The 15,000-nt window shown below is 43.3% G+C and overlaps 2 protein-coding genes across 2 annotated transcripts in view; one reads left to right on the top strand and one right to left on the bottom strand.

Annotated features, from left to right (window-relative positions):
• fbxo3 (F-box protein 3) overlaps positions 1–2,526 on the bottom strand; it is an 11,947-nt gene extending 9,421 nt beyond the window's left edge. The window contains exons 1-3 of the mRNA XM_030765947.1: positions 2,435–2,526; positions 1,450–1,539; positions 784–947 (exon numbers count right to left, since the gene is read on the bottom strand). Coding sequence (XP_030621807.1) covers positions 784–947; positions 1,450–1,539; positions 2,435–2,526 — 346 coding nt within the window. The remainder of the gene's footprint in view (positions 1–783; positions 948–1,449; positions 1,540–2,434) is intronic.
• Positions 2,527–6,989: 4,463 nt separating this feature from the next.
• The window catches only part of syt13 (synaptotagmin XIII), a 17,573-nt gene continuing 9,562 nt past the window's right edge, over positions 6,990–15,000 (top strand). Inside the window, exons 1-3 of the mRNA XM_030766780.1 lie at positions 6,990–7,163; positions 12,231–12,456; positions 13,234–13,371. Coding sequence (XP_030622640.1) covers positions 6,990–7,163; positions 12,231–12,456; positions 13,234–13,371 — 538 coding nt within the window. The remainder of the gene's footprint in view (positions 7,164–12,230; positions 12,457–13,233; positions 13,372–15,000) is intronic.

Here is a 15,000-nt window from a genome sequence, read left to right as displayed (position 1 = left end):
TGATGGTCGGTCGACCGAAACATTAGCGAATAAAGTGATACTTGACAATATACAGTGTGCCCTCTCTTCGACATTTCTGTACGCAGAACTAAAATTAAAAACTCAGTTTCCTCTCTTATTCAATAACGGAGCCGTAACTTAGCAACTGAATTAGCACATGTTCGAATGACGCAGCCTCGTAAGCATGGCGACCACCAGGCTTGAGGACCCTCCCGTATCCTTCAGGTCTCCTGTTTGGGAACGCTTTTGGTTTTCCAGTGAACTCCAGAAGCAATGGGCAAAAACGAGCGCATAAGACGAAGGCAGCATGCCAGCATTGTTCAACCAAAATCCGGTATGTTGCTGGCAGTACGTTGAACATGATTATTCGAGACTGCATCATCCAAAGGTCAATATCATCGGTACAAGGAAAAAACAGAGTGGAGTGCAAACTGGAAACTATGGCCAGTTTGCCACTCTTTACAAGTTTGTACAAGTTTATAAGTTTACAAGTAAATTCATAATAAATAAAAAGAAATTTCACGTTTTGCATGAGCTTTTTCACTGTACCAAAACCGTACCGAACCATGACTTCAAATGTACCGAACCGTGACTTTTGAATACCGTTGCGCCCCTAATTTCTACACAAGCCCGGGGATTTCAAAACTACACTTTGCATCAATCATCAGCTGCAATTTTTGAGCGGGCTTACATCAGAACAGTTTTAGGGCTATAGTTAATTATACAATAGTAATAATAATAATATTAATAATAATAATAACGACAATAATAATCTCCCATTACCTTTCAGTGAGGCGATCATTCTAGGGCATTTCTGGTTCAGGTAAGCCTTCAGGTCGTCCCATGCCCTCTTCAGGGTACTGTAATGGTCAATGTAGCGGCCAAGATCGGCATAGTAGTCCCTGAACAGATCTTTCCAGCTCTGTGACTTATCTGTCTTATCTGACCTGCAGAATGACACACTGTCTGGGTTAAAGTGAGGAAATAAAAGGGAAACCTGGTTTGATTTTGTTTGTCTGAGTGCCTGAGCACGGGTGCTGGGTTTAAAATCCACGAGACAAAAAAAGAAAAAACATGTTAACTCAGACAGGAGATCAGTGGGAGGCAGGCTATCTACAACACAAAGCAACATCTGACACAGTTTGCAAAGTGCAACTTTTTTTCTTTTCAATATTTTTTCACTAGGCCATATATATATATTACACATTTTGCCAATTCTTAGTTATATGTATGCTAAACATCAGCATATTATTTGTTTCCAAAATATGAGAGCATGTGATTAAACTATATTTTGTGAGACCACGCCAAAGTGTCAGTACAAATTGACAACTGGTCTGTACTCGAAATCTCAGTATGAAGCGGAAAGCAATGTGGAACAATTTGGATTCACTTTGCACGTAAACAAGAGACGGAATCGAATAGTAGCTCAGGTTCAGTTGTTAAACTTACTCTGTTAAAAGCCAATGCTTCAGACAAAGCCCCTTCCATAACGGGTTGTGACCAGTGAGCTCACTGAGTCGCCGACTGACAAAACTGCAACTAAAATGAAAGAAATAAGAAATATTACGGACATTTTTCATCTGAAAGGTCTTGACCTGCACATAGATATCTATTACACGTTAGCTCCATGACTCGTAATGATAGAAGCTTCAATTGTTGCAACGCGTATAAAATGGTACTAAATTTACAGTGTCAGCTACCTATGACAGGTGGACAACTCCTCAATGTCAAAATCAGCTTCGCGTTTACAGTTGCTCGCAATATCTTATGTATCAGACTGAATACCGATGACTCAAATCAGAAACCCGAATAACCTCAGTTATGATCGCACTGTATCGGCTTCACTTTCGTGTAAGTCAAGCGAAAACACGAAAAAGACTATGAGTTTCGTCGACCGTGAAATACTGAAATTAGTCTAAATAACGATGTTTTGCATTCGTGGTAATAATAAAAACGACATGCTCTCATCAAATTCAAGAACAAAATGTTCAACTATTCTTCACTGCGTAATAACAGAATCTGTAGGTGTAAACAAAACTCGCATACAACCTGTTAGCATTTTCTAGGGTGTTCTTACTATGTGAAGTTGCTAACAAGACGGCTTGCAAACTGGTAATGCTAGATTTCGCTGACATTACTACATTGCTTTCATTCTTTATCGGTGTTACGAAAGCCGGGACAGTGTAATTTAAGTTAAAATCTAACTCACACATAACGCACATAATGAATGCACTCGGTAAAAATCTGAAATGTTTTGTTCTGCAGCAAAACACCTAGCTAACTGGCTAGTTGCATCCTTCATTAGGTAACTTAGCTCTGCAAGCTACCCCTTCCAGCAAATGGACCAACACTGAGAACTTATACTATATTTTTCTCCTTGGACATGCTTTTTCCTGCAGTGATGTTCCATTTCGTTGTCGTTAACTGCACTTGCCTGATCAAATCTCTAAAGTCCAGAAATGACAAAATCAACAATAAGGGATCGGAAGGTAAATTATCCAAGCTTAGCACCATGGACGTCGCCATCTTGGAACCTGATGCCAAAATCCAAGCCCCGCCCATCGGGCTGTGTGTTTGTGTGTGTGTGTGTGTGGGTGGGTGTGTGTGTGTTAGAGAGAGAAAGTGCGCGAGCGTGCACGCCGCTTTGTTATCAAATAGTTCGCACATGGACCAAATGCACGTGTGACCGATATAAACTAAGCCGATCTGTACCCTCATTACGCAAACACCTACAGACAGATAATGAGCGTGCCGTTTTGTCACGGCGGCTCCAAAATTATTCATTTTTTTCCATTTTAAACAGGCCAGTCTCTTTTGCACGTAACAAAGTGTATATTGTATACTCTGTTAATATACAGTAAAAACGTCACGGGGAATCAACAACGGAAGTAAAAGATGCAGGGCCACACATTCTTTAATGTGATTTTGTGTTGTTTGTGGTCATATTTTTCAGTCCTCAAGGTGGCATGGTAGCTCTACGGTTGAATTTTCAGGGTCAAGCCCTGCAAATAAACCAAGCATTGATTGGGCCTCAAATGACATTCACATAATACCTAAATGAAAAAAAAAAAACCCGACTCTATCACAGTATAACAAATATGCGGTTTCATTAACGTTCGTGTATTTTTTTACTTTGACAGACAGACGCTTTAATGTAACGTTAATTGCTCTGTTATCTCACATAGATACTCTGCCCGTCGCAGAATTGAATATTCCTGACACACTCTTTTGAGGTTATGTGAGGTCTGACTGGCAGAGGCAATGACGGCATGATTAATTACCGCTGGATCCAGCGCCTACCCTGGGAGCGACACTCATTTGACTGAAGCAGCATTACAGTGTTCTGTCAGATTAGCGAAATTCCCAAGACGCACATCGGTGCTGTACTAGGGAATGGCTGGATGTGTTTAGAAGTCTCTGTGTGTACGTGTGCGGGCGTCGGTGTATTGGGCATTGCCTAAGTAACAATTTATAGCACAGTTTTGCACTAAGTTTTGCACTAATTAGGAGTCTTTGTTCGGTGACTACTGTGCTAATGTGTTAAAGGTGTCATTCGGCTCTCCCTTGTGGTTTGCAACGACAGGTGACATGCGGACACAGAAATAACACACAGTATGTCACACTCTAGCAGCAATCCACTCAATATAATTTCCGTCTCCTCTGTTTCCTGCGAAACAGACACACATTATCCTGCGAAACAGATACACGTTATCCTGCTTTTTCCAGTCGTATCCTCTAACAATCGGAAATAACTGCAGTCAAGGTCAAGAGTAGGCTAAATGAGGGATGAAGTTGTAAGGAATCCAAGCAGGTAGGAACAGACATCTCATTAATAAACAGCTCTTCTCCCGTTTACTAATGTCAAAGGACGCACTTGGAAATGTTTATTTAACCACTTATTGCTCCTGTGCGAAAATACTTCCCCTCTCGGAGAACTTGAGCTTTGAAGGTTTCTTTTTTCTTTAATTATTTTTGTCACTCCCCTTTCTTACAATGTGCTTTAATGAGGGCCAAAGCGTCGTCTGCAGACCGATGCAGGAGTAACGACTGATAATTAGGACGGAAGAGTGTCTGATTCTGAACTCTGCTCTGAACTTAGCAGGTCTACGGCTGAGGAAAAAAGCGACTGTGCTGGGGTGTTAGACAGCTGATGCGGGACAAGGGGTTGTTTCCATGGAAACACTTTCATGTCTAGGGGTAACAGTCAAAATAAAGAAATCACTAATGTAAAGTGTTTTAATAAGGTACAGGGTTACCGTAAGCCGACAGAAAATTTTTAGCGCACTGTTGCTGTACGGGTCTGGACCTTTACTGGAAGAAAGCAACGCGCGCCGTTCGCGTGACGTTCTATCCTTTTGGTGTTTTACTTACGGTAACGAAACACGGATTTTCTGACTCCACTTCAAAATCTCCCGTAAGTGTTCTCTTGATGTGAGACCCGGTGACTAAGGTGGTAATTGGTTTACGTTATTTTCATGCTCACCAAATCACTCAGTGATTGGTTGTGTCCTATGAATGGAGGCATCATGGAAGAGAACCAATTTAATCAGGGCAGGGACGTTTGGAGTACAGAATGAAGGTGATCCATAACAGAATGGGTTTTGTACTTATTTGCATATACTATGCTCCACTGAGGGGTTGAGTTGACCCAGACCATGTCCATGAGAGATTACACCTCACACCATAACAGAGCCACCTGAAGCCCCTTCACCAAAGGAGACAGGCTCTCAGGCTTCTTATGTTTTAACTCATTTATTTATTTATTTTTGGTGCTGTGTGACACACATTCACTTATCAGCCCTTGGAGAACAGGGTGAGGGATGACTCAGCCTGTCATGTGACTTTCTCCAGATTGCCTGCAGTCTATTGAACCTCCACACTGTGCATTAAAGTGTAACAGGGCTTTCAGGGACTATAGTGTCATTCTTTGAAGGCTCATATGTTTCTCTCTCTTCAGCTGTAAGAGACAAAATAATCATCAGCTAGGGCTACGCATCATTTTTATACATGACCCTAATCGCAGAGTGGAGTGGTAATTGCTTGAATTAATCAACCCAGGAAACAAACCTGTTTAGATGTATCAGCTTTGAACGCGTACTTTTTTTCGTGCACTTACTCAAGCGTTCCGTTTATTTTGGCAGTTACCTGTATGTGTAATGCAAAAATTGGAACATCCTAAAAAAAAGGCATTAAGAAGGTGTCCTCTGCACTTCATTTTCCTCTTCTGCTTTTCCTCTTTTTTAATGAGAGCAAAACAACCGAGTGCAGTCGGAGCCCTTTGAAGAGCCAGACACATGCAAATTTCTTCCCCATTATAAAAAATAGAACTGTCAGATAATCAGGCTGATGGCTGGGTGTGTCTAATTTGGTCTTTCTGGCTATATGTGAAACAATAGAATTAAGAGATGCCGCCTTTAATAGATTAAATTTAGATTATTCCCTTCTCTAAATTGAAAACACATGACTGTGTTTGTTTGTATGCATGTGTGTGTGTGTGTGTGTGTGTGTGTGAGTGTGTGTGTGCACGCACACACAAGCCTGTATGGGTGATTCTTTTTTCCTTTGCAGTGCAGGGAAGAAACTTCCAGAATCTGACTGTGAACTCATTAGATGTGCACAGAGGCATGTTGGATGGGCTTTTGATTTAAACAGTCTTTCAGATCGGAGGCTTAGTGCATGATGAAGGACACGGTGGAGGACACACTCTGCTGAGACAAAGAGAGTGCCAGACCTCCTCTCATTGCCAAACCTGCTCTTAGTGCCAGCCAAACCCGGTCCTCAACCGCACAGCCTGAGGGCAGCAGCTGGACCCGATCGGGGAAAAAAAAAAAAGTTTCAAGTGGAGTGTTAGAATTCTCACTGTTAATCAGGACTTTTAATACACCAGCTGTTGGTGCAGTTGGTGCAAATTAACCAGATACAACATTAAGATTAACATTAATACAATCTAGATTCTTCATTGGTGGTTTTTACAGTTTATAATTAGTTTCCTAAGTGGTATGTCATTCATGCTACTTGTGTGGTGATTAGATCCATTTTGGATGGGTTGTGATTGGATGGGCCGTCATTAATTGTGTATGAGTGTAATGCTTTCTCAGATTTTTGTATTTATGAATGATCAGAGGAACTGCCGTAGGAGAGTGTCTTTCAAACACAGTGGGTCGCGCGACACTGAGATGTAAACCGTTACGTTTTGGGCGGGGCCCGTTCCAGGAATAGCAAGACCCTGACTGTGGGGTCCATGCTTGGCTTCCTACACATATGCTTTGGAGTCTCTCCTGAGGAACACGACGTTGATTCAGCCATGACGTCAGAGCTGGCTTGCACCGTCACATAGAGGGATGGAGGGAAGAGGAGGGGAGGAGAGAAAGGGGGGGGGGGTGGCGCGGGGGGGAGGGGGGAGAGAGAGGGGCATCAATGACACGCTTATCCTTTCACAATATGGCTAGCCAGCTCTTAACCACCTCCCTCTTTCCCGCCCCCCTCAACCTTGCTCTCCCTCTCTCTGTCTCCCTCTCTCTCTCTCTCTCTCTGGTTTCTATTAGGAGACGAGCAGTCTCTTTGCAGCAGACAGTGTTATCTCTTTCCTGGCATCTCTCAGGCAGAGGGAGAACAGAGGGAGAGCAGCCTTTCACACATTCAAAGGTCCTGGATGCAGGATCCTGTAACCGTTCTCTCTCTCTCTTTCTCTCTCTCTCTCTCTCTCTCTTGCTCTCTCTCTTTCTCTCTGTCTTTTTCACAGAAAAACCTACAGGTTTTTTCTGGATTTTTTTGTGTTGTCTCACAGGACTACTACTACAATTGAATCTTTGCTTCAGTTTTTTTTTTTTGTTTGTTTGTGCTATGAGACCTAAGGAGTAACTTTACCGCACTTCTCCTTATCTTTTTTTCGTCTTTTTTCTTTTTATCCGTCGATTTTTTTTTTTTCTCTCTCTCTCTTTTTGATAATATTCAGTCAGTCCGCGGTCTCTCTCGTGAGCCGTTCCAGAATGATTTTCTCCACCGCTGCAGTGTTGGGTGCCACTCTGGGCACGGCGTCGGGGATCCTTACCTTGTGCGGCCTCTCGCTGCTCTGTAAGTCCTGTAAGAAGGGCAAGCTGGAGCAAGGGGACAGCGCTGACCCGGAGAAAGCCAAGCCGAGCGTCCTGCATTCTCCACAGAAGGTACGGCACACAGAGTACCACATACCAGATCCTCTCTCATACACACCAGGACACTCGCTTACATACGATGACTTCAGAAACTGAAACGTCCTGCTTATATAACAGAGGATCCGAGGTATGTTCAATCTGGCTGAGAAAGGGAAAGATAGATGGATGGAAGAAAAGCTGGAGGAAAAAAACTGGGACAGGTGACCTTGGACATTAAAGCTTTTAATCGGAGTAAGGTGACAGAACGCTCCGTGTCTCTGTGGTTTTGAGGGAGTCTGGAATGATTATCTACCTGTTCAAAAAGAACGAGGTAGAACATGTTTAAAGTGTTTTAGATTCAAGAGTATGACAGGTGCATTAACAGATTTTCTATAGAGACAATGCCCATGAATACATGCTAATCACTCTAAAAACAATGGCTGTCATTAAGTGGATTTTACAGGTTGTTGAAACACTTAATATGACACATCATGCAGTGTTAGGGGATTAGCACCTGTTTACCAGCAGCTATACGAACAGTTTAACAACAAACAAAAAAACACATTCATATGAGTCAAAGTTGTTTTTCACTAACAGAGTCTCCTGTAAATATAAATATAATGTGTGTGTGTGTGTGTGTGTGTGTGTGTGTCTGTGTGTATTTGATTATTGATTGATTATAAAAAAAAACACAGGTATTTAATACATAGAATGATATTTATTTCCATTACTTGTATGAATGAAATAATCCATCTGTTTAAATAACTCGGGTAAAAAAATGTCCTCATCCCGTGCCTTGAATTAATGTCTGTGTAACTGACGGTGTTATGAATATTAGAGTAGGGACTGGATGATGAAGAAAGGTGATTTCACACCATGAGGATTTCTCAATAGACTGTTAGAAAGAAAAGCAGTTAAGGGTGAAAAAAGATGACACCTGAAGTTGGTCCCTAAAGGAGAAGGAGGAGTCAAAATGTCTGATGATTCGTATCTGTCTGTCTGTCATGGTTAAAACTGTGGGACTGCTGGTTCTCCTCTCCTACTCTGACAGCGCCTGCAGCATCTCCCAGTCAATACACTCATATAGATTCTCTCACCCTCTGATACTAAATAACTATGTGGCAATTGCGAGGGTGTATTTTGTTTAGCGGTCTTAAGATGCGAGCTGTCTTCTCCTCAGTCCGATCGGTTTCTCTGTTGATGCTACCGGCTCTGATCCAATGGTGAATGGGGTCCCGCTTTAATGGACTGATTTCATGTTCAAAAGAAAAAGACATGTGAAACCTCATCCAGGCAGTTCTATGTGGGATCTTATTTCATTTACTTTTATACTGCAAGCTAGCGGTGAAAAATATCAGCCTCACTGACAACTCTCAAAATTCTCTGATACGTGCTGGTAACAGTGTAGGTTGCGGGGGGTGGGGGCTAGTGTGTGTGTGTGTGTGTGTGTGTGTTGGAGGGTGGGAGACTAAGGAGAAGCTGTGCATTTGGCCAGGCCTGCAGGGTGGCATTTGTGATAATCAGAGGTATTCTAGCATGACAGGCAGACAGTGCCGGAATATTCTATTCTTAGAACCTCAGGGCTGAAGGACATACCGGGCAACAATGAATTCTGGACCAGAAAGCTCTCTCCACCAAAGAATGTCTCACCAATGGATCTCTCACCAAAAAGATAACACACACACACACACAGACATACACACACGCACGCACATACGCACACACACGCATACCCACAAACACATACACATACACACAAACATACACACAGGCACATACACACACACACACACACACACACACACGCATTCAGATACATGCGCGTGCACACGAGCACCACATGGACACACATGTGCCCGTAGACACACACACACGCACGTACATGGACACACATGTGCCCATAAACACACACGCACACACACTCACACACAAATTATCATACAACACACGCAGCCATTTGCTGCAGGACTTTCATCTTGGGGCACTCTTTAATCACACTGGATGTGATCGTGCAATTTGATTGGCTGACCCTGAATTAGCCCCCAGTTCTCTCTCTCCCTCATCATCCATCTACAGTTTGGCCTCTGTCAATCAGACATGACCCGACCACAGTGTCCGATCCTCAAAATGTCAGTGCTTGCTTAAACGGGCAGAACTTATGTTATGAGTTACATGAGAGAAAGCAATCCAGAGCCATGAAGATAAAATAAAATAAACTAATAGATGAAGACACCCACACACACACAAACACATGGTGGAGTCCTGTCATTATCAGTGAGTCCCTGTGGCACCTGGTGAGACAAACAGCTTGTCTCAACACATCAGTCATTTACATAGACCATTCCTGCCACCTCTGAGACTTGTGTGTGAAGCCCTCTATTGACACAATGAACTAATCTGCACGTCTGCACAAATGTACAATTATGCATATTCAAATAACATGCATCTATATTCAAATGCAAAACTCCAGGCTCCTGATTAAACAGAGGAGACCATGTAATGAAATGAGTGAATCTGTGAGAGTGATGTCACAGCCCATCTCTGTCAGGGATATGTGTGTGTGAGAGGACAGTTCTGCTGGGCTGATGACTGATGCCTTCTCTCACATTCAGTCCACACTCTCTCCACTCTCATCACAATGAATGACAGCTGAGCTCGGCAAGCCACAGATGGTGTCTTAGTGATGTGAGACAGACACACACACACATACACACACAGACACACAGACACACACACAGACACTCATGCACACCCACACACACACACATACATACATACACACATACACACACAGACACCGACACACACATACACGCTCAAGCCTATTTATCACAGCACATGTATTGAAATGTAACCGTGGGTGCGGCTCGGAGCTCCTTTTAAAGCTCCTTTTATATTGAGTGTGAAGTCTGCAGTGTCACGGAAATGTGATTCAGACTTTGACACTGACCTGCTGTTGCAGTTCAGTAGAGTGTGAACTGATGACACTTAAGTGAAATGTGAAGGCTTAAATACTTTGCTGGGGTACTAAAGTGTAATTTTACTTGTAAAGCTGTGATGTGCTGGGCAGAAATCCACGCAGTTCACCAAAGAACTCCGCATTCTCGCTGCATTCACAAGCCCAAAAACGTGACACACACACACACACACCAGAGGCATCTTAGGCTCTCTCCCCCTCTCCCTCCTCCCCTACTCATCCTGTCTCAGAGAGAGAGAGAGAGAGAGAGAGAGAGAGGGGCTGTTCTTACTGCACTGTATTCTTTATTCCAAAATGATCCACTGATCTGCATTGGAAATAATGTCACACAGAAAAGCATGGGACATAATGAGATTAATTCTGTAATGACTTACCACACATTATTCAGGGGAAGAATGGAAAGGGGTCTTATCTCTCTGATATCTCTCAGTGAAAGTCGGGCCTTTGGTTTTGCTCCCTGCGTGTGCACGCGTGTGTGTACGTGCAAGTGTGTGTGTGTGTGTGTGTGTGTGTGTGTGCGCGCCCATGTGCATGCACACATATGCACTATTTAAGGAGTGAGGGTTTGAAATGCACTGACTGGATGGAGGTCTGGAGACTGGAGCTGTGACTGAGGTACGACATTTAGTGACATGATGAAGTACCGACAATCCTATTTTTAGACAGACAGACAGACAGACAGACAGATAGATAGACAGACAGACAGACAGATAGAAAGATAGAAATGATTAAGAGACTGATTCAGTTCTGTATAGTCTTGGCTAAATATATTAATAAACGCTACCCAAAACCTGTACGATTTCCATAAAAATATAACAACTTTTCCAACGCAGTGATGATTTAGACAGACACTGACAACGTGGACCTCATTGAGCCTACAGTCAGTTCCTGGGATGACATGACCTTGGCTGGGTTTACAGAGTTTCATAGTTGATTACTACGAAATAGTCCAGCCTCCAGCTGTGTGTTCTGCACGGAGAGCGGAGCAAGCAGGCGTCGGATCGATACGGCCGTGATGTCTTGGCTAGTAATGATGTAATCGGACGGGCATCCATCTGCAGTACAGAGTTATTCTGACTAAACCTAAGAGGACCATCATTAAAAGGCAAGCTCTGATGGTCTAGTCTTTGGGCACAAATTACAGATAAAAGGTACAAAAATAGAAAAGTCAACGAGTCATCCTGGGTTTCGCAGTCTCTTAACAGAGCATACTGGGCTGTAGTTCAATTGGTGGAAATAGCAGCGTTTTAGCGCGACTTAAACCGTGGGCAGTGAGACAACCAACTGAAGTGTTGAGTTTAATGGCGGTGCTCAGCGCACAGTAGGCAGACGACAAGTTAGTCATAATCACGTCCATAATATGAAATGCCATACTTTAACTTTAGGGTGTGTGTGTGTGTGTGTGTGTGTGTGTGTGTGCGCGCGCGCGAGCATCTTGCAATGAGTTGTCTGTCGATTGATGCAATTACCATTTTCCCTCTAAAATCGTTAACCTTATAGAGTTACACACATTATGGGCTATCGTTCACAGCATGCGTAATTAATTGTTTATTATTTTAGTTATTAATCTTTGTTATTAAAAAATGTGGTAGTGGTAACGTGGACGATCATTAATTGACTAGGCTTGAGTAACACCTTGACTAATTACATTTTGAAATCTGTTAAACCCGAAGAGCCTCATTTATCTCTGCATAATTATCTGAGGTTCGTCGAGAACGTGGATATTATCATTCTTTTCTGAGAGAACGCGGCGAAGCTCTAACGTCACTGTTACCTCGGCCGCGACCTTGACAGAGGAAGATAATGCTACGCTCATTGGTTACGTCCAGCATACGACTTTACCAGATCCCAGACACCAGTTAACATGCCATTAGGCTACCTTTTCCTACTTAACAGTACCATCCTTATGCCGAGTTAGCATTTCTGACCCCGTCATGCTTGAAATGTTTGTACTAGAATTGGCGAAACTCAGAGTACAACTCATCGTACTTAAGTCCCTCGCCTATATGACGTTACGGCGCACACAGTGTTCGGAGGAATTTGTGAACCCTCTTCACGATCTAAACTAAATTAGATTTTAACTCCCTATTTTGTCTTGTCCCTTCCCGCTCTTTCACTTTTAGTTTAGTGTGCTGAAATCTACGGAGTCCATCCAGCCTCGCTCGCTCCTGAAATTCCCCATCTTCTACAAACCCAAGCCCTGTGTGACGTCATCAGAGGTGGTGAACTACACGGAGCACAACACAGAGGCTGTGGACGCGCCTGCCACAGAGAAACCGAACGCTGAACACGACAGCTGTAACCAAGCAACGGAGGGGTCACAGGATGTCTTTGTCATACCCAGGCAAGGTAAAACAAGACAAAATCTAACATCAACACACACTTTGAAACCACACATGTTTTGCCTACTGTCAATGGAAACACAATCTAAACCCCCATACCTCATGTCCCTCTCCCCTATCACTTCACAAATTTGAAATAAAATTGAACCGCCGTGTTTGCCAAAGACTAAGAAAAACAGGAACTGTTCTGTTGTTGTGGACTGAATAACAATAAGTATCACCAGGTGTTATTCATCCTTCTCTGAATCACAGCTGACTTAATATCGGTACTAGCTTGTACTGTAAATATTTAGGTGCCTTACGAATCCTGTATCTAAGCTGTCCCTTTGTCTGTGTCTACAGTGCTTTGAATCCGCAAAAAAGACCTCATATCACCTCAGCAGTTTTCACTTCTCTGAGTAGAAGATACGCCTACATACTAATTATGTGTTACGTTCTTATCGCGCCTTTGTTTTGCACAGGTGACTTTTTATTACGAATTATGACGGAGGAAAATCGCAGCTTAAGGTTTGAATTTGATCAGCCGTAGCAAAGTGGTTAACGAAAAACATGCCTCTCTAAACTGGCACAAATGAGTCTTTTTTTGTTTTGTTTTGTTTTGGTTTGGCTTTTTTGTCAATATGAGCGTGATCTCCATCCCAGTTTTAATTCATTGCTCGTGAATGCGTCAACTCCCTTGTGAAACTTTGCAGAATGACCAATACGCACGTTTTCTTTCCTGACTTAATAGTCGCACTGACACAAATTGCGTTCTTGGTTCTCAGAAATGTCTGTCATTTCCCAGATTCTACGGAGGAGAAGCCCTGTGGTACAGAGGCGACCCACACGATGCCAAACAGCAGCTCTGTCCTTCAGCCCAAACTGCATTTCTCCCTTACATTCAACGCCCAGAGCAAGGAACTGCGAATTACCGTTATACAAGGTAACAAAAAAAAATCCCTAACCTCGCATAGAGGAGAGCAGTGTAAACAAGATGAAAAGTTTACATCCGAACATTTATTAGGCTGCAACGTTATCTTGGTAAATATCAGGAACTAGGGAGAAAGACTTGCTGCTCCTCAAGTTTTAGACTTACATTAAGAGTCAAAGAGTCCTGTGCAAACTTCTCATTCATTCTTCAACTAGTTTCCCCGCTAAGATCTGCCTTTAACACTGCGTTTTAGAAACTGACTAAGATGTCGCCAGTGGACGGGACTTTTCCTGCTGCAAGATGAAGCTCGTTCTCTGTTGCTCCGTTAGGGATTCATGCTCGGGTTTGTCAAAAAAGAGAAATGATTGAATTATACATTAGCTCTGTACGGTATTCACTACCACAACAATAGCATCCATTGAGTACACAGTGGCTGCAATTGTAAGCACTAGACAATGAGGTCGATCTGGTCAGGGAATTTTAATGCTGTGAAAACTATTTTTGGTTTCATCCCTGTGGTTTTATCAGATCTCAGTCTCTAAAGCAAAGCATTAAAGGGTTTTTTCTCTGATGGCTTGGGCAGGGGGATTACAGACCCTCTGGTGCCAATGTGACTCCCCTGTGTGTGTGTGTGTGCTTGTGTGTGTGTGTACGTTTATATATACCTTTCTCTCTCTCTCTCTCTCTCTCTCTCTCTCTCTCTCTCTCTCTCTCTCTCACTCTCTCTCTCTCTCTCTCACTCACTCTCTCTCTCTCTCTCTCTCTCTCTCTCTCTCTTTCTCTTGCTCTCTCTCTCAGTGTGTGTGTTTGTTTGTCTATGTCTTTTTCTATGTGTGTGTTTTTCCATGTGTGTGTCTGTATGTATGTGTGTGTGTGTTTGCGTGTTTCAGACTGACTGACTCGGGCCAGTCCAGTCTCTCCTGTCTTTTATTCAGACTCACACTGGCGCAGAACGGACTGTATTTCTGTAGAAACAGCAGGCGACAAGCACAGTGTCTGGGAAAGCCTGTCAGAACTGTTGGCATTTCTGATGTCATTTAAACGAGAGCCGGGGCATGCTTCATTTTGCACTGTGTCAGCCTGTCACTGCTGAAAGGCCCCGGCCATGTGCACCATGAAAAGGTTACTCCATCCTCCTCCATCACCCTCACAACGTCCTTATTTCACACATGCGGTTGCCGTGGACACAGACCTGTCGGAAGGGCAAAGTATTATTAAGTAGGACACAGAGAAGACCCCCCCCCCCCCCCCCCCCCCCCCCCGCCGCCGCCCCAACCTCACTCCCAAACACAGAGAGCAATACCATTACATTATTTTCACTGCAGGAGCACTGGGTTTAGTTAATTGTTGTTTTGTCCTGAGGCAAACAGAAAGATGCATTACTGAGTAGGGGTCATGTCTTTTGGGACAGGCTTAAGTCTTATGAAAGAGTTTAGGAGAACAGATCAGCCAGACTAGGAGGAGTTCTGCCTGTGCTGAGTGCATAGCCAGTACAGTGGCTCAGAGGCTTGTGTTGTTGGTTTTGTGCTGTGGATTGGTTTACAGTGCAGTGCAAAGACAAACCAAAACATACAGGCACATAGAATTAAGTAGTGATAGAAAGCCCATGTCAGTCAATTTGGTTTAATATTCTGGAATTCT

This window comes from Chanos chanos, chromosome 2 (assembly GCF_902362185.1).
Source record: "Chanos chanos chromosome 2, fChaCha1.1, whole genome shotgun sequence".
NCBI classification, from domain to species: domain Eukaryota; kingdom Metazoa; phylum Chordata; class Actinopteri; order Gonorynchiformes; family Chanidae; genus Chanos; species Chanos chanos.
Note: the sequence above shows the minus strand (reverse complement) of the source record. Positions and strands in the feature narration are given on the sequence as shown.